Here is a 25,429-nt window from a genome sequence, read left to right on the forward strand (position 1 = left end):
GTATATATATATATATATTGCAGACATTATACAACTGCATGAAAATCTTGTTTGTAAGCATTCAAATATATCAAAATCAACCTTTTATCTTAATCGATGACCAAGATATGGATGTTTCGTGGTTGCGTAAGGGGGTTCAAAAAAAAGGCTAAATGGGCCAACTTTGAGGACCTATATCTCCTGAATGGATGGTCATTCAGGTCCAATGTGCACATTTCTACCATGGGCAAACATGCTTCAACCAGATCCAGTTTTCCATATGTACACACTGTATTTATGATCGGTCCACTCAGTTCTAGAATTATCATAGCTTCATGCATAGGCTGTTCAAGATAAATTTGAGGTATGTGAAACAGACTGTAAAGCATGAATGCCATGCCACCTATTGGTACACTACAATGTGTGAATCTGGATATTCTCCAAGACATGGACAATTAATTAAGTACACACACATAAACCACTTTATCACCAAACTTGTTGTGATGGTGACTATAAACATGGTTTAATCTGAAATAAGGCAAAGGGTGTGCATTTTTTTGGGGGGGGGCACAAAAATAAGCTAAAGATTGAAAAGTAATCAGCATGTCTACATTAGTAAAACAATCTTTTGGTGAAAATAAGATTGACAAAACAACTTATTAACTAATAATGAACTGTCTATAAACTACAAAAAAATATATATATATAAATCAAACACACATTCCAAGTGTAAAGTGTTAACAAGAATGGGCAATTGCAGGAAGATATAGCCCGTATTACAGCCATATATTGTTGTCATGTGTTTAGTTCCTTTGGATGTTCCTTTGGATGTCTTATTGCAAGGGCCCACTCTACTGTTGACAGTGTTTCCTGGAGGCAGAGTGCTAGAGTGCTGACCCAGGATTTTTTATTTATTACCTTTATTTAACTAGGCAAGTCAGTTAAGAACCTATTCTTATTTTCAATAAGAGGAACAGGAACTGCCTGTTCAGGGACAGAATGACAGATTTGTACCTTGTCAGCTCAGGGATATGACCTTTCGGTTACTAGTCCAACGCTCTAACCACTAGGCTACCCTGCCGCCCCATTTAAAAGAATGGTCTGAGGTTCTTAGGGTTAGTCTGATGAGGACTTACAGAAGCACCTTGGCTGAGACAGTGAAGTCCCGCCCAGGACAAATCCAAATCATCTTAAGCTAGAAAACTAGTGGCAGATGTTGTTCTGGGCAGAATTCCAGAGAGAGATAGAAGAGAGTGGTTGGGAGAGAGGGGAAGGGGTTGGGAGATAGGGGAATAGGAGGGGAGAGACAGAGTGTGAAAGGGGTTTGGGCAGAGGAAGAGAGGGAGAGCTGAGAAGGAGAAAAGAGGGAGGGGTGAAAGGGGGAGAGAGAGGCAGAGAGAGAGAAAGAGAGAGAGTGAGGCAGAGACAGAGAGAGGGAAAAAGGTTTGGCACATTTCCAGAGAGAGGAGAAAGGATAAGGAGAGCGGGAAAGTGGGAGGAGAGAGAGAAGGAAAGATGGGTGTGGGGGAGAGGGAGAGGGGGACATTTTTTGTTGGCAAGCCAAGAGTTAGTTGGTTCAAAATTTATATAGAGTTTCTGACTGTCTGTGAATAAATCCCCTGCTACTTTTTTAAAGTGCTGACTGGTTTGTCAAGTCAGTGTAAAAGTTGGCACTGGGTGTGTGGCAATAAATGCCACAGGGAGGGCAGAGAGGGCGATAGAACAGTACCACAAGTGTCTGAGTCCCACTCCGTTTTTTGTAAAGAGTCCCACTCCGTTTTTTGTAAAGAGTCCCCTATTATGTACTTTCAGTAAATTGCCTGTCAAATCATTTAATGCCAAGTGTAATTGGGGTAATTGTATGATTGATAAATATGACTTTATGGTACGGAATAATTTGGCTGGTATGCATACGACTGTTACTTCAATGATCAGACAGAGCCAGGCAGACAGACACTTCGAGACACCATCACAAATCTGCTGCTCTCTGGCGACTGCCTCCCGTTATGGCATCTTGGTTAACTGCGTCTGACGACTGTGCGCTCTGTGAACAACTGTGCAGCTGTAGAAACAACCACACTGTCTGCACACAGGTAAGGAAACCTAGATAATTATATTATTTACTTGACCCAAATCCACTCTAATTACACCGTGTTTTATCTTATTGCAATGCGGACTCGATTGCAATGCGCGTCAAATGAAGCGTCGTAATTCTCAATCGGAATTGGTCTTGTCATTTATATTTTTCCATGAGGTGGGAGAGGTTGGGCACGTATACAAATTGTGTTCATATTAAAATGTAATATTGTAACAGTGTGGCCTAATATTGCCAAAAATCCAGTTTGCATAGACTTGTAGTCTGAATACATATGCGCATTATTGTTATTGGTTTTAGAGTGTTCATCATGCAACAATACACAAACATGTTTTTTTGTATCTGCCATTATTTATCGTTACACGCAATGTAAGACATGTCCTCGCCATAGGCTATTCTTAAATCACAATTTCTCAGTGTCATCGGTTGCACGGAATAACAAGAATGTGTTGTCGCCATATGTATAAAAAAAACATTTTAACAAGGATAATCCATCAAATATTTACAATGTCATTATTATGAGGATAAAAGTGATTCGACATCATTTGATGCCATTTACACTCTTCAGGACAGCAAATTATTCCTGACATTTTTCTGGTCTGCAATTTGTAGTGACTATGTCTATAACACGGAACAGTCGGCTACCTATTTGTAGGTAAACAGTGCGTTTTTTTCTGGATGTTTTGCATGTTCCTTACATCCGAGGCCCTACCAAAACATGGCATCGATGGGAGTCAACAACGACAAGCTTGCCCGGTTATTGTGCCTCAAATATATTTTTTTATTTTCATCATTAGATATTTGCATAATTAGGGTTTATCAAATTGTAAAAAAAAAAAAAAAATCGTGAGCGACTGAACAAAAGTGGTGCGAATTTTCCATAGCCTGCACTCAACAGAAAAGCCATACCCATTTCTAGTTGATTAATATTGTACCAATGGTATGCAATTCCGCCCTTTCCTCCGTGTGCAGAGCAGTCAAACCTTTGAGAAGACATGCAGCCATTGCAGCAGTGTGGCTGGTCATCTGATTTTACACATATGGGTGATGGGTTTGTTTAGCTCAATAATCCGCTTGTGTTGGTCGAGGGGTCTAATCTATTGAAATGAGGCGTGCACAAAATCCATGAGCGCATTATATTCGCCTTGAGTAGAATCTAGACAATGACAAGCCTCTTGTATGCCAGCCTCCCTCTTGGAAGGAAAATACTTGAGGCAATCGATGACACGTGTCATCAATTGCTGTGGGTTTAATCAGCGGCTTGGTATGAAATGGTTAGAATGGATGTCAGTAGTAGCCAAGTCTCCATTTCATTCCACGGACACGCCTTTCCTCTCTTCTCCTGTCTCGAGGAGCGGCGGCGATGCAAAGATGGAACAGTCTGATCGGGCAAAACCAACCGTTTGCACCGGTGCACATAGCCTATATGCAATATAACAATGAGAATGAAATGTCAATTTATAAAATCGAGAAAGCATTAGGAAGACTTTTATAAAATGGATTGCATTCTGTAAAATGGATTGCATGGTCTGTAAATTGAATGAAAGCCATTGCAACATCGACATGTAAACTCAGGCTACAGTAGCCTATAGGCACGCTTGCAAAAATATGGAAAATAGTGGACGAATTTAAATGTTTTTGGTAATGTGTGTAGGTGTTGATTACACCCAGCTGCAAGTTTCTACAGCAGTATTGATGCACTGGCACTAATGGAATGTAGCCTACTGGTAGTTCTGGTATTTGCGTTTATATTTGCAGTGGAACCTGTGTTCCAATACTCCACAAAGCTGACAGACAAATCCTTGATAAATGTAATTGATTTGAACTTGAATGCTTTAAGTTAATTACAGCAACCAATTAGAATGATTTATCAAAACAACTCTCACACCCAAATTGGGAGAGAGGGCAACCCAACAAATTCCTTCCTGTTGAAGCAACCATCCAAAAGTTCTCCAAAGGTTTATAGGCTAAAGCAGAAAATCAGCTAATTCAGGATATGAATTCAAATTCAATTCATTAATAAAATAAATTGTCACAGTTTCCACCAGTCACCTTATGAATTTGAAATAAAACAATTTTCAGTATGGATTTCTTTCCAGCTTTGAATTCAAATGGAATTGACTTGAACGCTGCATCTTGGTCTCAGAGCATTTCGTATTATTCTGTACATAAACCAAGACACTCCATTTACTACATATGTTACGTTTTGTATTGTATGTATTCATTAGTGGATGTCCATCACCCATTTTGTATGATGTGTTATGAATTACAATTCGTATTATATGTTAAGAATGAGCAAAAAAAAGGTAAGTAGTTTAACATTAGCTAATTAGATAAAATCCTAAAGTTGTCCGTGATGTGATTCAAACACGCAACCTTTGGGTTATACGTCAACCCATCCACCCCGACCAACCACCCTACTTTCCTTTTAGCCTTATGTGCCATCTGTCTTATGTAACCATACCAAATGTAACATAGCATATACATTTTATCATCAAGGATTTACATATATTATGTTACATCTATTCTATGAGACCAGGTTGGAACCCAAATGGTGTAGGGGTGATCAGGATCAATTCAAGAGTTTCAGGTGGCAACAGACTGTCTAGAATAGTCTTTAGTAGGCCTACTAATTAAAAAATATTCCTTTCAACTCAGAGAGCATGGGCTCCTGAGTTCTGCAAAAATATAGAATTAGTTGGATAAATGTAGAAAAGACGGACAGAGACTTGCTAGCTACGTTAGCTAGCTAGCAGGGATTCTCTACAAGGAATCTGCCTCCCGAAAAAAGCTTCTCCCAAGTGGGTGTGACACCTTCTCCCGTTGCCTGCTGCACTGCTGCTTGGATTCCACCTGGCGATCTGTTCACTGTCTGCCCTGGCCTGTCTTTCCCTGTCTGGTATAGGTACCCCCGCTACACTCCCCCCTCTCTCCCCAGCTTTCGCTCGTCCCCAGCACACATGCACTGTTGAGGCGAGTGACTCTGAACTTACAATGGCTAGCCCCAAGTTGTTATGTTTTTCGCTTGTGCTTTATGCTATTTGCCTCATGACTCCTGCATGCTTTTTTGACTATGAACTTACTTGTTGACCCAACAGTGGAACAGTCTGTTTGTTCCCATACTCTGGACTCTGACTCTCTATTGGTTACACAGACTCTTGGCCTCCTGTCCTATTCAAACCACCTCTCGCCAGTTTTGTATTCATGCTACCTGATGAAATTGCTGTACAATATGATCTTGTTGCCAAATGTTATAAGTCAACACTGCAGAGCTCTCCCTGTCCTCTGCCGTGCCCTGATTGTATTACTGTTGATGATATCTGGAAATGTGCATGTACACCCTGGCCCAACTACTGTTGCTAGTCCCAATTCTGATTTGGGCTCTGATATCTGCTTCACTGATTTGTGCTCTCGTAAAAACCTAGTTTTTCTGCACATTAACACTAGAAGCTTATTACCTAAAATGGATCAATTGAAAGTGTGGATTCACAGCCCCAATCCAGATGTGTTGGTCGTTACTGAGACATGGTTATGAAAGAGTGTTTTGAACACTGATGTTGACCTTTCTGGTTATAACCTTTTTCGGCAAGACAGATCTTCCAAAGGTGGTGGAGTGGCAATCTTTACCAAGGAACACCTTCAGTGCTCGGTTGTAACCACCAAGTCTGTCCCCAAACAATTTGATTTGCTGGTTTTACACATTAAACTTTCAAACTTTTGTTGACTGTTGCTGGGTGTTATCGGCCACCATCAGCACCGGCCTGTACCCTAAATGCCCTACGCTATCTCCTGGCCTCTTACACTAAGTCTGAATTTGTCCTCCTAGGTGACCTAAACTGGGACATGCTTAAACCACCTGACCAAGTCCTAAAGCAATGGGACTCCCTAAATCTTTGTCAGATTATTACCAATCCCACAAGGTATGACTCCAAACACCCAGAAAAGGCTACTCTCCTTGATGTTATTCTCACAAATAATCCTGATAGCTATCAGTCTGGTGTTTTCTGTAATGACCTTAGTGATCACTGTTTCACAGCCTGTGTTCGTAATGGCTGCTAGCGACTTGAACGTGCTGCAAAAAACACTCAAACTGGACCGTTTTATCTCCATCTCTTGGAGATAAAACTCAATCATGGACACTCTTACTGACAGTCGTGGCTGTTTTGCGTGATGTATTGTTGTCTCTATCTTCTTGCCCTTTGTGCTGTTGTTGGTGCCCAATAATGTTTGTACCATTTTTTTTGTGCTGCTACCATGTTGTGCTGCAACCATGTTGTTGTCATGTTGTGTTGCTACCATGCTGTGTTTTCATGTGTTGCTGCCATGCTATGTTGTTGTCTTTAGGTCTCTCTTTATGTAGTGTTGTGGTGTCTCTCTTGTCGTGATGTGTGTTTTGTCCTTTAATTTTAAATCCCAGCCCCCGTCCGTCCCCGCAGGTCGCCTTTTGCCTTCTAGTAGGCAGTCATTGTAAGAATTTGTTCTTTAACTGACTAGCCTAGTTAAATAAAGGTTCAATAAATAAAAAAAACAATAAATGAAGCAGTTTGTTCCTCATCAAATGGATTTATTCCAGCAGATATTCCTGTTGAGGCACTATCTGACATTTTTTTTTTGGGGGGGGGGGCACTATTTAAAAGGCACTATTAAAAATGACTTTGTCCTAGACTACTATGTCCCTCAGACAATTATAGAATCTAGCATAAGAAGTCCAAATGAGGTCTTTCTTGAAAAGGATTGTATTGTATTGTTAAAAGGGAGGAGAAAAGTCATACTGGGCTTTTAACTGCATTCTTATACATGGTTAATTGGCACCATGCTGATGGAAGACGTTGGCTCATTGCACCACGAGTCTTCATTAAAGTGTCAGAAAGGGGTGTGTGTGGCAGATCGTACTGTAGCTGCAGACACGGTGTACATATTGGAACTTGCAGCAGCTGCAGCGTCTGAGGCCGTCACAGTTCATGTTCTGTCACGACAGTATCAGAATTCCAGATATCCTGAATTCAAGTGACGAAGGAAAATGGTAAGCTTCAATCAAATTCCAGACACTTCCCACGATTGAATACTAATTATTAGCATCTCTGCTCTGCATTGTATGAATGCCTTATGCATTGTTCATAAGACCTTATATATGTGCTTATAATGTAATGTGTTTATAGGAAGCGTTACCAAATTATTGGTAAAAAAAAAAGAAGACATTTCCCAATCCTAAATTAAACGCACAGGGATCTTAGCCTTGAGTCATGAAGCCAAAGACATTAAAAAAATATCCCACCACTGTGAAAAGTATGCCCGCAGTTTGTAAGCCAACGTGTGTTTGCGGACGATGACGTGCTGCCATCCCATGCTGGGTGAGCCATACTCATTACGCAGGCTGTGCCGCAAGCTGTTTCACTAGCTTCCAGCAGTATGATGCGAAAAATGAGGCTCACTTTAACGCTAATCCTTAGCCATTTGGTAGGCGTAGGCCTGTTTTAAAGGTAGAATTCAGCGTTGTTTCTATGGTACTACTTCCTGCCTGAGGATGGAGACTAGGAGTATACAGAGGGAGTCATGGTGAAAGTAGGTCAGAGATACAGAAGCAGTCAAGCATGAGGGCAGCTAGCTAGCTCACGCAGCAATAGTGAGCATGCCATCAGATACACTCACTGCGTCGGCAAACCTTTTGTTTTTGTATTGCAATCCATAGAATTGGCTATTGAATCTATTTCCCGTTTGTATTACAGACTGTATGTGGTTTAATTGTTTTTACAGTTTATTATTGATTCTCTGTCATCTTTGATGTTGAAGGAAACCTTTTTTCATGGTGTTACTGAGTCATTAAAACTGCTGCTTTGATGAACCGAGTCATTTTGCTTGGCATAAACCCTTTAGGGGTTTTAATACAGATTTGTATATTTTCTTTGTAGTAAATCCTTAGTTTTCTTTGTAGTAAATCCTTAGTTTGACAAGAACTGCAGCAAATACTCCCATTTAATTGAATCTCAACCTTGGCCTTGGCATTTAGGGTCTTCCTCAGAAAATAAGTGGTTCTGTAGGTCAAGAAGAGCTCTCTGTTGGTTCACAGTAATAATGTCAGTCATTTCTTTGGGTACGTCTTGGTTCTCCCAGAGCTATGTCAATATCTTTGTTGATCATGCTCTTTCTGTTGCCGTCTATGCTGGGTTTGCTTTAGAACCAGGGCTTATTTGCCAAGTACCCATTTTCACACGCTCCACGTGGGATCGGTTGCAAGTCACTGCCAACCTTTCTGTGCCTTCATGAAATTCCAACACGCAATAAAGTCCTCTTTTTATTTAGCAGTTGAAATTGAAGCCAGCAAAGATTGAATTCTGCTGCAATAGACTGGTCCTAAATTACATTTATTTTAGTGCCAACAGCAATTCGTTAGAACTCACTGGGCACACACTGGTTGAATCAACGTTGTTTCCACGCCATTTCAATGAAATTACGTTGAACCAACGTGGAATAGACCTTGAATTGACGTCTGTGCCCAGTGGGAATGTGTCTGTTGAATTCAGCTCCTTCTACCGCAAAAGGACGACCTGGTAAAGTGTCTTTGTTTGTTGTTTCTCAAATGTTTTAGTTTTTTTGAGAGGGGTGGATTCTCAAAGCAGGATAAGATTACATTTACACTGTGTTTTCTACATAGGCACTATCCCTGACAAAATAATAACATGGGGAAAATTAGCTGTTACCAACCTGGTGACTGAAGTATAGAAGCATAGCATAAAATAGATATGCTGGTTATCAGATAAGGGATCTAGTTCTTTTCGACCTTGGGTTTGCCTCTGTTAGTTCTCCTAATCGTCAAAGCTCCCGGACATGGCGCGGCAACTTTCTCTGAGCGATTGTTTTCTTTGGCATGGACGCAGCAGCTCGCTTGTTGTTTGACTTCTGTTTTGTGGAAATCCACAATGGGAGTGTTGTGAGGGAGTTGTGTCAAATATTGAGAGTAACTGCATACATAAGTGAATGTTTATGCACTTGTGGTAGAATACACAGGTAACTACCAAAATAATGGAAACAATTGAGTAAATGAGGGATACAAAGTATATTGAAAGCAGGTGCTTCCACACAAGTATGGTTCCTGAGTTAATTAAGCAATTAGCATCCCGTCATATTTAAGGTCATGTATAAAAATGCTGGGCAGGCCATTATTTTGGCAACCATGGCTATGCCCCCATAGGATGACAATGCCCCCATACACAGGACACGAAAGGTCACTGAATGGTTTAATGAGCATGAAAATGATGTAATCCACATGCAATGTCCATCTCAGTCACCAGATGTCAACCCAATTGAACACGTATGGTAGATTCTGGAGCGACGCCTGAGACAGCAGCGGTTTTTGAATACTCATACTAGCCCCATACTATTTGTGACATATTTTGAGTATGTTGTATGCTTATTGGTCATAGTGTGGATATAGTTAGTATGCCAAAAGTTCCCGGATGTCGTAATACATTCGCCCATAATGCAATTCTTCTGAAAATGGGCTTCACCGCTTTAGCTAACTATGACATATGTTAAGAACATATTTAGCAATGTAATAAGGTAATGACTTTTCAAATAAGTTACGTTACATGTTATGTTGTCTGACGATTTGTTAGCTACGCTAGCCTTACAAACCACATAGCATATCATTACAGCAGTTACTTGTATTGACCGTTTAGTTAGCTAGCTATCTAACGTTAGTTGGCTACTAATACATGGAACGTGCCAGTATATTAACTATATGCTATCTAACTAACTACATTTATTGACTTGATTATTCACGTCCTTCTTAGCTTAGCTAAGTGGTATAGTCGTTGTACGTTGTCGATGGACATTGTTAATGAAGTCATAAGATGTCTACCTAGTAATTTGTTATGCTAACAAGCTAGCAACAGCATCAACCTTCGGGAGACAGTCGAAACGCTAGTACACTCACCTGAAAGGATACTGTTCGATTACAGTATACTAAAATGAACTAATATTATATCGTATGTAGTATATACTCATTTAGTATGCAGTATACAGTATGTTATGGGTATTAGAACATAGCTAGCATTTTCCACCACCATCAACAAAACTCCAAATGATGGAATTTCTTGTGGAAGATTGGTGTCGGATTCCTCCATTAGAGTTCCAGACACTTGTAGAATTTATGCCAATGTGCACGGAAGCTGTTCTGTCTTGTGGTGGTCCAACGCCCTATTAAGACACGTTCTGTTGGTGGTTACCTGCATGTGGCGATACAGAAAAAAATAATATCGTAAATGACAAATTAACAATTTAAACATTCTATTTATTACTTTTTAGTTATACTTTTTATTGCCTCACACCCATCACTTTACTTATACATATTTCAATACATATTTAATTTATAATTCAATTGTACATTGCCACACATACTAACGAGATCACTGTCCATCCAGCATGGACATTGTCACCCCAGTTAAGGGTTCCTAATCTGGGGGGCTCTGAGGGCTTGATTCCCTGGTCTGGTGGGTACTATGGCCTACTATGGTACGACTTCTCATTTGTGCTATATATGAGGACCAGGATTGTGTTTGTTTAAACAGTCAAGGACAGAAGATATGCTGGTGCACCCAGTGAAGGTCAGGTTTTCAGGCCAAGCAGCCCACACCAACCCAGTATCACATATTATTGTGAAATAGACACAAATTGCTTATTGGAAATGAGTGACAAGCACAAGAAATTTTTTGTTTTTTTTAGTGTGCAGTATATTATTTTTTAGACAGTGCATTTCAATCACAGATAAAGACAGTAGGTTACTTAAGACAAAAACAATAGGAGGGAGGTTGGGCAGGGGGAATGGGTGGGGGAATAACACAAATGTCTAGCAACCCAAAGGTTGTGTGTTCGAATCTCATCACGAACAACTTTAAAATGTTTGCTAATTAGCTACATTGCAACTACTTAGTATGTTAGCTAACCTGAATCCTTTAACCTAACTCCCAAACTTAACCCTTTATCTACTTAGGTAGGTAGCATTTTAGCTAACTATAACCCCTAACCTTAACCCCCAACCCTATCCTTAACCCATAGCCTAGCTAACGTGAGCCACCTAGCTAGCCTAGCTAACATTAGACACAACAAATTGTAATTTGTGTAATGTACACAAATGCGTTATAATGAAAGAAAATTGTGTACTACACACGAAAGACGTTATGATAAAAACCATCTAATACACATCACAAATTTCGAAGAAGTAATTTGTGTCTATTTCACAATAGGCTGTGATAGTGTGTTGGCCCACACACAGTAGGTTATATTGGGAAGAAGGGTAGTCCATCTAGGCCTCCGCCCTGGAAAATATGCTCTCACTGCCATTATCGCTCAAACTAAAGATTTGAAGATTTCAACAGATAATGTCCATGCATGTTGTTTGTTGTGTCCTTGTGCATACTACTCCAGAAATCAATGTATACAAAAGGAACAATTACAATTCGGTTTACACGCAACAGTGGTTTTAAACAATGGGGTCTAATTAAGTGATAATGCCCGAGTGTAACGATTCTCCTCTTCGTCTGAGGAAGAGTATTCAAGATCGGACCAAAATGCAGCGTGCTACGTGTCCATGTTAAATTTCTTACAACTGAACACTGGATGCAAAATAACAAACGTGAAACAACGAAAATCGAAACAGTCCTGCAAGGTGACACAACACAAAACAGAAAACAACTACCCACAAACACAGGTGGGAACAGGCTACCTAAGTATGGTTCTCAATCAGAGACAACGATTGACAGCTGCCTCTGATTGGGAACCATACCAGGCCAACACATAGAAGTACAAAATCTAGAACAAAACATAGAATGCCCACCCCAACTCACGCCCTGACCAAACAAATAGAGACATAAAAAAGGAACTTAGGTCAGGACGTGACACCGAGAAGCCGGTGTTTGGAGGATATATTGGAATGGGTGTTGTCTCGGGCCGGCAAACCGTGCCAATATATCCTTCAAACACTGGCTTCGAGGACATTATCACTTTTATACAGTGGGTTACCAAAATATTCAAATAATGATTGAAATAGTTTCATTAAAACATTTATTTAGATGAATTTATTCATACTGTTTCATCCTTCCACGAGATAATCCTGACACAAATCTAGGGTTGCTACCCAAGCCGGATGGCCACAGACACAACCCAGTCGTTAAGTATTTTTTGTTCTGTATGGATGCGACCCAATCGTTCTGGCTGGTAATGTTCTTATCTCTTGTTTGCTAGATAGCCAACTACAGCTAACTTACAGTCAGGTCAAACAGTGCAGCCAGAATAACAGCAATGTAGCTGCATTTGCATTCGCTTATTAAGCTGTTTTCTAGTAAAAAATATTTGGATACGTTCGTAAGAATGAGCTACTGATGCGCGATTTCACCTGGCATAGAAAATGTGCGCTCTTGTCAGGACACTGTTGTTCAGAGGAGCTAGCCAACAACACAGCTAACACAATCACTTCAAACTTTCACACCTGCACCCATTCCCCCTCTCTCGGCGCCAGGCTGCCCATCATTACACACACCTGTCACCATCATTACGCACATCAGCCCTCAATGGACTTACCTGAATTCCCTCACGTTTTGATTGCCTTCCCTATATCTGTCTGTTCCTCTGTTTCATCCCCGTGTCAGCATTATTGTTATTTTGTTTTCCCTGTCCAGACGCTGTCCGTGTTCTGTTTCATGTCCGTTGTTTCATTGAATGTTCACTCCCTGTACTTGCTTCTCGTCTCCCAGAGTCGGTCCTTACACAAACTGAAGCTGTAAAGACTGCATACTAGCTGCATTTTGTTTTTCATTTTGCCTGTTTTTTATTTCTTTGTATATGTCCATAGAAATGATGCTGATTCATGATTTTGAACTGTCTGAGAAGAGCTGCCTGCCTGTGTGTGTTGTACCGACTCCCGAAACCTATACGTTCATTACAATAGGACAGCTGGGGATCGAATTTCAATATGGAAACAATGTTGCAAATGAGAGAGAGACCACAAGTTTTTATTCAAATCTCCGCTATTGAATACCAATTCCTAGTATAAAATAAAATGGGAGATAATGTCTAGATGCTTTTTACAGTGGAGATCAAGTTTATATATTGTCTGACTGGGCTGATGTGACAACCAGTGGATTGCGCAGTGAGACGGAACAGAGTAAATAGGCATTTCAAGTCATAGCTTTAGCCGGTGGTAAATTGCGGAATAGACATCAGCTGGAATGCGGTTTTAACCAATCAGTGTCCAGGATTAGACCCACCCGTTGTATAATTATCAATGATCCTCATAATTTTACCCCCAGCTATTTTGTGAATTCACATTCGCAATCGTGTTTAGTAATGACTTGATGCCGGAATTCAGATGTAAAAATAAAAAATAAAAAGTTTTACAAGACAATAAATACGCTTTTTATGATCACTTACGTTTTATATTCTGTGGTTCTTATGTGTGTGTGTGTGTGCACGTGCATGTGAGCTAGTGTGTGTGTGTGCTTGTGGTCAGGGTATCAAAAAGCAATGTGCGTGGTGTGTGAGAGAGAGAGGGAAAGATGAAAAAGCCGATAGAAAGAGAAAAAAAAACAGCTGACGTAACCATAGGCTTTGATTTAATCTGATACAGTATGTAATCCTCATTTTATGAGATTTGAAGCCGTGGAGAGAGCATGTCCTCACACACTGGTCTCTAAGTCCTTGATAGTTTCGAAAGATGTTACTGGAAAACCATAATAAAGCAACAAATTGGCTAAAACCTCAAGCTTGACTGTTGAGTGGCTTTTCACTTCTGTTAGGTCACAAGTATAAGCGCAGTGTCCGTCTGATTGAGGTTAAGTGAATCTTAAGGAGGAAAACACAGAGGTAGTCTCTGGTTGTTTATGGAAGTGCGAGTTCTCACAGTTAGGACACAACGCACATGGGCACAGGGGACTATTTTCGTCTCGTAACTCTACACCAGGTACCCATGTTCAGAATATAAATAACCTGATTTTCTTAGGCGCAGTGTCTGTTTACGTTGAGCCGCTGCTGGCTGACTGGCTTATGTCAGGCGGAAGAGACTCTTCAACTTTCAAAGGTTGTTCATTGAATTACTTGGCAAATTCTCAGGACCAGGTACTGGCAAGTTCCTTTGCATCCTTGATTATCTCTATTGGATTCCGATAGTCACCTGTATCTCTCAGAAGAATAGGCTCTCCAATGCAACACAATTTGACTTGATCCACCTTGAGTGAAATTGACATTCTCTGGTGAGCTCAATAGTGGAGGTTTGTAAAAGTGGAAAGCGCTAAAACGATGACGTCATATCTGAATTCCGATATTTTTATGTGCCTTTGCCACTGGCGCGTTTACATTTTTTGGGTAACATATATTTGGCACTTTCTTCTGCTCTTTTGTATAGCCTGAACCTGACTTGCAATGGATCAACACCAGGACTATATGAACAACGCCCCTAACACCTACAGCTACAACTCCGGGGACAACATGAGCGCTTCCTTAGCCGGCATGACCATCAACGACCTGCATCACCAGGAGAACGGGGTCCAGCTGGGGCACAGGAGCCCAGGGGAAGGCCCCATGAAAGGTCAGCTATTATATCTATCTATCAGCCTGTAAAATAGGCTGCTAAACTAGCACAGACCGTCAAAGCACACGCTTGCTCAATTAACCTCCAGATAGAAACAGAGGGATGTTTTATTGAGGGTATAGCTACTGCGGGGCCCAAAATAGCTTTAGAGGATGGGTGTGTAAAGGAGCTTGAAGGGTAAAAGAATGTCTTCATTAAAACTGCACGAGCCAGAAAAGTGTGATCAGGGGTTACTTATTGTAGTCAAGAAGAACACAACAAATGACTTAATTTACACAGCTTATTTTTATAGCTTTATATAAGTAAACGGATTGGATCTGTGTGGGCGTAGTGGGCAGAGGGTAGCTTTGTAGTCAACAAGCATTATGCTAGCCACAAAAACGTGTCCAAGACTGCCAAATCTAGATGAATGTCTTGAATGATGGCCTTTTTTTCTCTCTCTCTAAAGTCACATGCCATTTCTTAGTCAAAATTCTCTGCAATGAATGGGCCAAGAGGCTGAGGCTTTCTGATTGTTCTATTTTTTTAATCCCTTTACATAAAGCAAACAAGGCATGCTTGACTGGGCCTTCAGTCCCCAGATTGCAGCTGCACTCTCCCGCTCTCCTACTCTGCAATACAGGGATCTGGGTCAGGGACCTCAGAACGCTCCCTGCGCCTCCGTCCACCACCACTGTTACCAATTCATCCCCGTAAACAATCAAGCTTTCAGGACAGTACATAGATCCTTAACCTTTTGTAAAGGCACATTATTAATCAAATGGGTAGTCAATGGAAGGCTAAGACTAGGGAAGGAATGAGGAGATACAGTACAGTAGGGAAAGCCTTGGCAACAGGGAGGTTTGCCCCATGGCGTTGATGGCATATTGCAGTGCCTTCAGAAAGTAATCTTACAAAGTGGGATTCATATGGATTTAATTGTAAAAAAAAATTGTCAACGATTTACACAAAATACTCTAATGTCAAAGTCGAAGACAAATTGTAATATTGGTAAAATAAGAAAAGAAAAACACTAATATACTGTATCTTGATTAGATACGTATTCAACCCCCTGAGTCAATACATGTTAGAATCACTTTTGGCAGCGATTACAGCTCTGAGTCTTTCTGGGTAAGTCTCTAAGAGCTTTGCACACCAGTATAGTACAATATTTGCACATTATTCTTTTAAGAATTCTTCAAGCTCTGTTAGTTGTTGATCACTTGTAAGACAGCCATTTTCTAGTTTTGTTATAGCTGTTCAAGCCAATTTAAGTCAAAACTGTAACTAGGCTACTCAGGAACATTCAATGTTGTCTTGGTAAGCAACTCCAGGGTATATTTGGCCTTGAGTTTAGGTTAATGACCTGCTTGTTTTGGAATTTTTTTGATTCTGTACAGGCTTCCTTTTTTTTCATACACAGGCTTCCTTTTTTAAACCAATCTACCAATAGGTGTCCTTCTTTGTGAGGCATTGGAAAACCTACATGATCTTTGTGGTTGAATCTGTTTGAAATTCACTGCTCGACTGAGGGACCTTCCAGATAATTATATGTGTGGGGTACAGAGAGTCAATCAAAAACCATGTTAAACACTATTATCGCACACAGAGTGAGTCCATGCAACTTATTATGTGACTTGTTAAGCTCATTTTGACTCCTAAATTTATTTAGGCATGCCATAACAAAGGGGTTGAATACTTATTGACTCAAAATATTTCAGCTTTTCATTATTATTTAATTTATAAAAATGTTGAAAAAATAATTCCACTTTGACATTATGGGGTAATTGTGTTTAGGCCAGTAACAAAAAATCTAACACAACAAAATGTGGAAAAGGTTAATTAGTGTGAATACTTTCTGAAGTCACTTTATCTAGAAAGGAGAGAAGAGCACAGTAGCTGTACTAGCAGACTACAGGCGGGGTCACCAACCTCTCACAATGGGGGTTGGCTGTTGTGTTGCAACGAGCGCAACAACAATGATGATAACCTTCTCTTTTTATTCCTGCTGTGCCCCCCAAAATGGCTGCTCTGCCCAAGTAGTACGTAGTCTAGCTTTCCCCAGTTTACAGCCCTCACTAGTGCACTCGTTCTCCCCCTTCGTCCTTCCCCTAGCCACTCGGACGAGCAGGAAGCTACACCGCTCTGAGTTAGGCTCCTACACAGGGCTTAACAGTACTTGCACCGACTGTAAGGCACATAGTGAGTACACTCTACTAACTAGTAGTTACGGGAGACCACTGTGATTTGTTCGTAGTCATCTAGCGTAGATACTAAATATTGACTTCCCAACTGAGTCAAGCGTGTTTTGCGTAGTTTAGTGGTAGATGAGAACATGTCATTGGCAATTAGTGATAATTCTTACTGGTTAAAGAGATGGTTTTCACCCTTTCAGCAATTTCCATTTCATTGCCAGACTGACTACTGCTAACTTAAATAATTGTCACTTATTTTTTATGCTGAAATATGTTGGCAAATGATTGTTTGATGATGTAACAAGCTTGTTCATCGTGCGAGCTAAAGGAACAGGCGCCATTCTCTGAAAGGGGAATTAAAGAGCTGGTCAACGGGTGCAACATTAAGCCTGGATTTAGGGACTAAACATTACAATAATACCCAATAGCTGGGTTTAAATGTTGAAATAAAGGTATTTTGGATTTAATTTCACAGCGTTTGTTGACATTCACTACTTCCATAACCAGTGTTTGATGTGTGGAAAATGTGGATGAGGTTTTTCAGTACTACACACCATATGCACTTGGGGCCAGGGCCATAGATAGATGACTGCTTGGCTTGGGGCCATCTACTAATGATGTGTCTATGCAGTTGTGTTCATTAGGCACCAAACAGACTGAAACAGCACAGGCTACATGCACATGTCAAATATGAAACATTAACATTTTCCCTTTCCTACGGTGTGTCCTTCTGAACACGGCCCAGGTTTCTAACCTAAAGCTTGCCTTTCTCTCCCAGTGGAGCCTGAGGAAGCCACACTAGAGGACAGAGCGGCTGAACCACAGTCTGAGCTCTCTGAACTGGAGAGCAACACCTGTGATGAGGAGGTGCAACTTAGCGCCTCTGGTGAGGAGGAGGTGCAACCTGGTATGCACCCACCACCACCACTGCACTTTGCATTCAGCTTTAATACCAATGTTTCTTCTATCCGTTTAAAAAAGAAATAATCCTTCACTATGTGCAGTACGTGTTTCTATGCAGGATACCATTTTAATATAACTAAACTATTCATTTGTATCATTTTAATATTGCTAAACTATTCATTTGTTTCAGAGCCATAACCCCAAAAAAAGCTTTTTCTTGGTTTGCAGACTTTATTTTCCTTTACAAATGTCGGACAAACTATATGACTAACCTTTGCTTTCTTCTCAGTTTGATTGATTGTGTCTGGCTCTTGTGTTTTAGATTTTCGCTTCTGATCAACTGTCATAATAAAGCAGAATGTTATTTATTAATAATCCATGACATGACCAACCAGGTCTTCTGACCTAAAGTGTGCATTTCTCTCCCAGTGGAGCCTGAGGAAGCCAGACCAAAGCACAGGTTGACTGAACCACAGTCTGAGATTTCTGAACTGGAGAGCATCTGTGATGAGGAGGTGCACCTTTGCACCTCTGGGGAGGAGGTGCAACTTGGTATGCACCCACCACCAGAACCACCACGGTCTTTTGCATTAAACTTTTCTAAAGTTGTTATTTTATATTAATCGCTGGTTCTGCCCCTCTTTTGTACGTAACATGATTATGTTATGTACTGTATCAGCTTAATATTGTTTTAACTATTTGTTGGTTTCAGAGCCACAACCTGAAGAGAGTTAGTGTTTTGGTTGGCTTTTGTTAATGCTTACTTTAATGTCATTTCTGGGTTAACCTTTTTTTCCCTTTTATGAATCATTCTTAATTATCTTAATACTTACTTCTCTCATTAATTTCCCCCAGTGCATTTGGTTTTGTGTGTGTGGTCAAGTTTGCAGCAGACAAATCACAAAGCATAACTTTTTCCCTGGTCCATACACAATACCATAGCAACAGTATCTCAACTAGAATTACTGTCAGCAGTGGGATCAAAAGGCACGCCTCCATTCTGAAACCAGATGGAAACCGGATATGTTACACATAGCATTGTGGGTGTTGTAGTACACTGCGCACCATGTTACATGTTACATAGCCCAAGAGAAAAGGGAAACAGCAGGTTGAAAGGACCCTGTGATATGTTAGAACAGATCAGGAGCCTTCAGATATGGAGGATGCCACACTAATGGAGAACACAGTTGCTGTGCTGCCAGAAGGAAAACCAGGCTAGGTGTCATGTTGGACCATGATTTTTCAATGAAAACAGTGTGTCAGGCTCAGCATCTCCCAACGTCTAGCAATACCTATAACCACCCACACACACAGCTGGATTTAGATATGGATTGTTTAATCAAATGACTTTGTTTTGATGTATGTGAAAAAGGCAGAGGGAAAGATGAGTTGCTGTGGCTTTTGTGCATTAACCAAAAAAACGGTATGCATGGTTTCAAGTATTCTAGGCTGCTCTGCTGTCTTTGCAGTTGCGTGGTTCTTTTGGATGTTATGCACTGTAGCATGTAATGTGTTTGACAAGACCTAATAGTTGGATCCTCTTTTTGTTTCTCTGCACTGCCTCACCGTGTTTGAACAGCAACTGGAGGAACAGCCTCAACAGGTATTTTAGTCGATCACACAGTGGACAATGTTTGCTAACACTTTGGGTATATCTTAGGTAAAGTCCAGATCAGTATTTTATGATATTAGCCATAGCTGCTACAATACTATTGGTGCCATACTACTAAATATAATACGGTAATATAAACTGCTGTGATACATGTTTAAAAGAATATGATGGTTGTTTAAAAGTTCTCAGCATAATTAGACGTATTTTTTTAAAGGCATATTTTGGAATTAAATATGCACCATTCAGTGTGTATCACAGCATATCATCCCAGCACATCTCACAGTTATGTTTACATTGGTCTCATAGTCATCTGTTGTCAATCTTTTCCATTGATCCAGTTGTGAAGCATTTTGTCCATCTTTACGTCATGAATGTTAATGTAAGTTGTTATGTGCATTTTATAAAGCCATTCTATCCATTCCGCACTTTTCATACCCGCTGGACAGACGCAGAGAGCGTCCTGTGACTTCTTTCACGACACCATTATAAACACAAAAACATTTATTTTTTGGTACTTTTCTGTGGTGTTCTCCAAATCATGACTATGTAGTTCACTGTCAAATTAATTTCTCTTTTCTTCTCAAATAAAATTTTAACGGGGAGACGGAAACGACTGGAATAAATTCACAATTAAATCTGCCTTTCCAAAAAACTAGAGGAACCTGGTGTGGGAATCCTCAGTGGATTTGTGTTGGCGCCGCCTAATGGATCGGAAGCTGCTGAAGACACAGAGATTGGGGCAGGACTTGGCTTCAAGATCTTGGGAGCTTTCTGTTCTCTGGACTCTGAAGCTGCAGACTCAGAGGGGGCACAGGGGGGAGACTTTGGGAAGAAGTTGAGTAACTCTTTATGGACCTCTGGAGACCATACCCAGGGGTCAGAGGGGAGAGGGGACCTCCCATCCGCCAGGGGGGTCAGTCCAGATTCTCAGAGAGCGGTCAGTCTTGATGCACCTGAGTGCTCCTCTGGGCAGAGCGATCCGCTGGGCACCTCTTTAGTCCGCAGCACAGCCTTTGAGGACCTCACCTCTGTTGAAGAGAATAGATTGTGGGTAGATGAAGACCAGAGTCTAAGGATTTCAAAAGAAGCCAAAAAACAAGGACTGGCTTTCGATTATGCCGAGTCTCTCCAACAGGCTGCTGCTGCTTCTAATACTGGATCTAAGGAGTTTGTGCCAGGAAGCCCTGATTCCTTTCCGGTTCACAGTCTATCCTCTTCCCACTTTTTTCTGGAAAACTCTGTACCAGTGGACAGAAGCCCCAGACATTATTCAGAATATCTCCAGGAGGTACATGACGCTGTCTCATCAGCTTTAAAGGACACTGCCCAGTTTGATGTGGACAACCGGCTGGAGCGACAAATAGAGCCACAGGTCAATGGAAACACGGTGTCTTCTGATAGTGACAAACATTTGACAACAGTACTATCTGACATAGGTGTAATTAACCCTGTTTTAGAATTAGAAGGAGCAAGCTATATGTCCATACCTGATTTCGTCGAGGATCCCAATACGAGAGATGTTGTACAGTCCACCAAGACCACAAGTGAACTCCAGAAAACTCCCCAAAGTTCTCCCGCAAGAAAGTCATTGGTCCCGGTTGCTATATACAAAGGTCTGTTTGCAGTTCTATTCACCAAATCCCAAACTAAATCTTCTTCAGTTAATTTCATCCTCTTTATTTTACCAAACAGCTACCGTATGCTATGCAGCATTCGCTCCCCTGAAAATGCGCTATGGAACTTCACGTTTGGCTGAGGATAAGCTTGTCGTCCTCCCTTCCCTTTGTTTTTGTTTCCTCCTGTCTGTGTTGTTCTTTCTGCTGGCCTTGCAGACCCCAAAATCCACTACGGTTTACGGATCTCACAAATGCTTTGAGTGTTTCCAGTCAACAAGTCCTGTGTGTTACAGTCACTATGCATGTTTTTGAGAGTTCCACATCTTTGTGATTGTCTTTCATTTGGTCTCCACTTCCCTATGCACACATACATACAAAGAAACATGTCAATGGCCTCTCGAAGTTTGTTCACTCGGTGAGCTAAAAAAAAAAGGGCAATAGATATTTTTGTCTGAAGGGTCCAATATGCTAAATGTCTGTTTCCCCTTTTTCTTCCACAGCTCAAGCAAAGATTGAAAACGACAATGCTGATAAGAAGGTAGGCAACGTATCCCATAGCAGTACACATGGACAATGCTACACATTTCTTCTTAATTTGTCATTGAAAACTTATTTGAAATCATATTTCCTTATCAGTATGAACCTTTAACTCATGTGAATCCATGCCTGTTTTATGACATTTCTTCATTTACTTTCAAGGTATTCAAACAATTTTTTTACACTCATTGCTTCCAATCATACAAAGACAACCAAAACTGCCACCAAAGCTAGACCCACATCTGGCCTTAAAAGACCTTCCCCAGTCAACAGAACCAGAAATGGGCCCACCTCCTTACCCACTAGAGCCAGCAGTGTAGGGGCCAGACAGTCCCGTGTAAGTATGGCACAAGCCTGCACACGGCTGAGAGTGGTACAACCCATGCACCCCTGCATACGGCTGATAGTGGTGCAGGCCAGACCTTACCGCCACCTAACAAACAGCATTTTTCCCTGTTCATTAACTGATGCCAACACTCACTAACTCCCAGTCTTGCCTTTTTTCGATTGTAACCCCTTATGATTGTAAGGGTGTGTTTGAAGGTTTTCAAAATATACATTAGATTAAATGGGGCCCACACTCTGGATTGCTCAATTCTTAATAGGTGCAATTGTATTGCTATTTGCTAAACATAAATACATCATTCATAGTTAGTTTTTCACAATTCCTGACATTTAATCCAAGTAAAAATTCCTTGTCTTAGGTAAGTTAGGATCACCACTTTATTTTAAGAATGTGAATTGTCAGAATAATAGTACAGATAATGATTTATTTCAGCTTTTAATTATTTCATCACATTCCCAGTGGGATAGCATCGCCTTTAAATTGTTTAACTTGGGTCAAACGTTTCGGGTAGCCTTCCACAAGCTTCCCACAACAAGGAAGAACAACGAATTTTGGCCCATTCCTCCTGACAGAGCTGATGAAACTGAGTCAGGTTTGTAGGCCTCCTTGCTTGTACACGCTTTTTCAGTTCTGCCCACACATTTTCTATTGGATTGAGGTCAGGGCTTTGTGATGGCCACTCCAATACCTTGACTTTGTTGTCCTTAAGTCATTTTATCACAACTTTGGAAGTATGCTTGGAGTCATTGTCCATTTGGAAGACCCATTTGCGACCAAGCTTTAACTTCCTGACTGATGTCTTGAGATGCTGCTTCAATATATCCACATAATTTTCCTTACCTCATGATGCCATCTATTTTGTTAAATGCACCAGTCCCTCCTGCAGCAACCCCCGGGATTCACGGTTGGGACGGTGTTCTTCGGCTTGCAAGTCTTCCCCTTTTTCCACCAAACATAACAATGGTCATTATGGACAAACAGTTCTATTTTTGTTTAAACAAACCAGAGGACATTTCTTCAAATGAGGACATTTCTTCCCCATGTGCAGTTGCAAACCGTAGTCTGGCTTTTTTATGGCAGTTTGGGAGCAGTGGCTTCTTCCTTGCTGAGCGGCCTTTCAGGTTATGTCGATATAAGACTTGTTTTACTGTGGATATAGATACTTTTGTACCTGTTTCCTCCAGCATCTTCCCATGGTCCCTTGATGTTGTTCTGGGATTGATTTGCACTTTTTGCACCAAAGTACGTTCATCTTAAGGAGACAGAATGCGTCTCCTTCCTGAGCGGTATGACGGCTGCGTGGTCCCATGGTGTTTATACTTGCATACTATTGTTTGTACAGATGAACGTGGTACCTTCAGGCATTTGGAAATTGCTCCCAAGGATGAACCAGACTTGTGGAGGTCTACAATTGTTTTTTCTGAGGTCTTGGCTGATTGTCAAGCAAAGAGGCACTGAGTATTAAGAGTATTAAGGTAGGCCTTGAAATACATCCTCCAATTGACTCAAATGATGTCAATTAGCCTATCAGAAGCTTCTAAAGCCATGACATAATTTTCTGGAATTTTCCAGGCTGTTTAAATGCACAGTTAACCTAGTGTATGTAAACTTCCGACTTCAACTGTACGTGTGTGTGTGTGGTGCATATGTGTTTGTCCATGTGTGTGCGTGCCTGTGTCAATGTGTCCACTTCCTGTCCTTGGTCTCAACCTGTCTCTCGGGGACCTGCAGCTCTCACTGTAGAGTAGATTGGAGAGGGAGGTTACTCCTTTTTATTTTTTAAATATTTTTTTGTACAATAGTTCAATCTGATGTATAGACAGGGGTGAAAGTAGATTAGTATTTTACATTTCTTTAATGTCATTTCTTACTGGTACAGGACACCCAAGTGCGCTCATGCATTTTTTTTCAATACTACAAAAATTACAGGGGAGCTTACTCTGCTGACACTGTCACGGATTCCCCCAGTACTGTTGCTCTTTCCGTGCACCAGGTCCAGTGCACCAGATCAAGAGGTCTACTTTGCCGGCTGAACTGTCTCATTACGCACACCTGATTCCTATTCCCCTGATTAGTAATTGTATATATGTGCCCTCTGTTCACCATTGTCTTGTTGGTTATTGTTCCCATGTCCGTTGGTCTGTGAGTACCTGTGCTTTGTTATTTTGGTTTTCGTGCTGCGTGTATTGTGCACTTGTTATCACGGCTCTCACCCCATGTATTGTTGTGCATTTGTTATTACTGGTCTCGCCCCGTGTAGTGGATTGCGGGTCTCGTTACGTGTAGTGGATTGCGGGTCTCGTTCCATGTATTTATTCAAGGTTTTACCTCGCTCTTTTGTTTGGGTTACATCCCTGTGTTTTTGTATACGTGTTTGTTTTGGGCTTCGTCCCCGTGCCTTTTCATGGCATGTTGTATATTTTGGGTGGAGTATTAAACCCCCCCTATTACAAATTCCTGCGCCTGTCTCCAATCATTTATACAACATGACAGAATAACCAACCCTAAATGGAGACAATGGGAATGGCCCGTCTGACCACACTGCAACTAGCCCGTCCCATGCGCCTGTCTCCAATCATTTATACAACGTGACAGAATAACCAACCCTAAATGGAGACCGTGGGAATGGCCCGTCTGACCACGCTGCAACTAGCCCGTCCCATGCGCCTGTCTCCAATCATTTATACAACGTGACAGAATAACCAACCCTAAATGGAGACCGTGGGAATGGCCCGTCTGACCACGCTGCAACTAGCCCGTCCCATGCGCCTGTCTCCAATCATTTATACAACATGACAGAATAACCAACCCTAAATGGAGACAGTGGGAATAGCCCGTCTGACCACGCTGCAACTAGCCCGTCCCATGCGCCTGTCTCCAATCATTTATACAATGTGACAGACTGACAAACAGATCAATAAAAATGATGTCTGATCCATATAATCGGCCTACGAGACGGGGGACACATAAATACAATATGAAGTCCATCTAACCCGGAGGAGGAAATTATTGTCAAAAAACGAACAAGTGGCACTGACTTAATGATAAACAGTGAATATGCATGCTCACTGCTGTTCTCCTCTGGTGCAAATAGGCTACTGTTTGCTCAATTAAGTAAATCATTTTAATTTTGAACTAAAAAAACAGATTTGAATCTTTTCATTGTCATCCCTTTACAGCAATAGACTTTTGCTTCCTGAAGTTTTTCGAGTTTTTCTGTGATTGTATTTTTAAATATTGCAATATGCCTGGCCTGGAGGGGTCTCGCTGCTTGCCACTGACAGACTTAACAATCATCTATTTGGTATTTGCAGTGCGCGCTGCGCAAATTGCAGACCCTTCTGACTGTAGGCTATGCGGTTTAAAACAGAAGCTAATGATCCTCTGTGGCCAAATAATGCTTTCTGGTGGAGTAGCCTATTTCAAATTGTATGTATTTCTGTATAGACGGGAGTAAGTTAACTAGGCTATATAATCTTGGCAATTGAATTCAATTTACTTTAGGGACACGCTGCCTATGCCTTTTCATGTGGCATAAACACAACCAGTTATGTATTCATCTGATTGTCAAACAATCACTTAGCAAA

The 25,429-nt window shown here is 41.0% G+C and overlaps 1 protein-coding gene across 19 annotated transcripts in view; it reads left to right on the forward strand.

Annotated features, from left to right (window-relative positions):
* Positions 1–1,960: 1,960 nt before the first annotated feature.
* The window catches only part of LOC139368237 (microtubule-associated protein tau a), a 41,523-nt gene continuing 18,054 nt past the window's right edge, over positions 1,961–25,429 (forward strand). For 3 of the 19 annotated variants that reach the window (XM_071106911.1, XM_071106906.1, XM_071106912.1), the window contains exons 1-7: positions 14,097–14,334; positions 14,469–14,651; positions 17,607–17,735; positions 18,161–18,283; positions 19,311–19,334; positions 21,460–21,497; positions 21,705–21,833. In XM_071106911.1, coding sequence (XP_070963012.1) covers positions 14,486–14,651; positions 17,607–17,735; positions 18,161–18,283; positions 19,311–19,334; positions 21,460–21,497; positions 21,705–21,833 — 609 coding nt within the window. In that variant the 5' untranslated portion in view covers positions 14,097–14,334; positions 14,469–14,485. Of the gene's footprint in view, positions 2,073–9,574; positions 9,632–14,082; positions 14,335–14,468; positions 14,652–17,606; positions 17,736–18,160; positions 18,284–19,310; positions 19,335–21,459; positions 21,498–21,658; positions 21,834–25,429 lie in introns of those variants that run through there. The other 16 variants (XM_071106907.1, XM_071106909.1, XM_071106908.1 and 13 more) reach the window with 16 other exon arrangements.

This window comes from Oncorhynchus clarkii, chromosome 16, assembly GCF_045791955.1.
Source record: "Oncorhynchus clarkii lewisi isolate Uvic-CL-2024 chromosome 16, UVic_Ocla_1.0, whole genome shotgun sequence".
Lineage (NCBI taxonomy): Eukaryota > Metazoa > Chordata > Actinopteri > Salmoniformes > Salmonidae > Oncorhynchus > Oncorhynchus clarkii.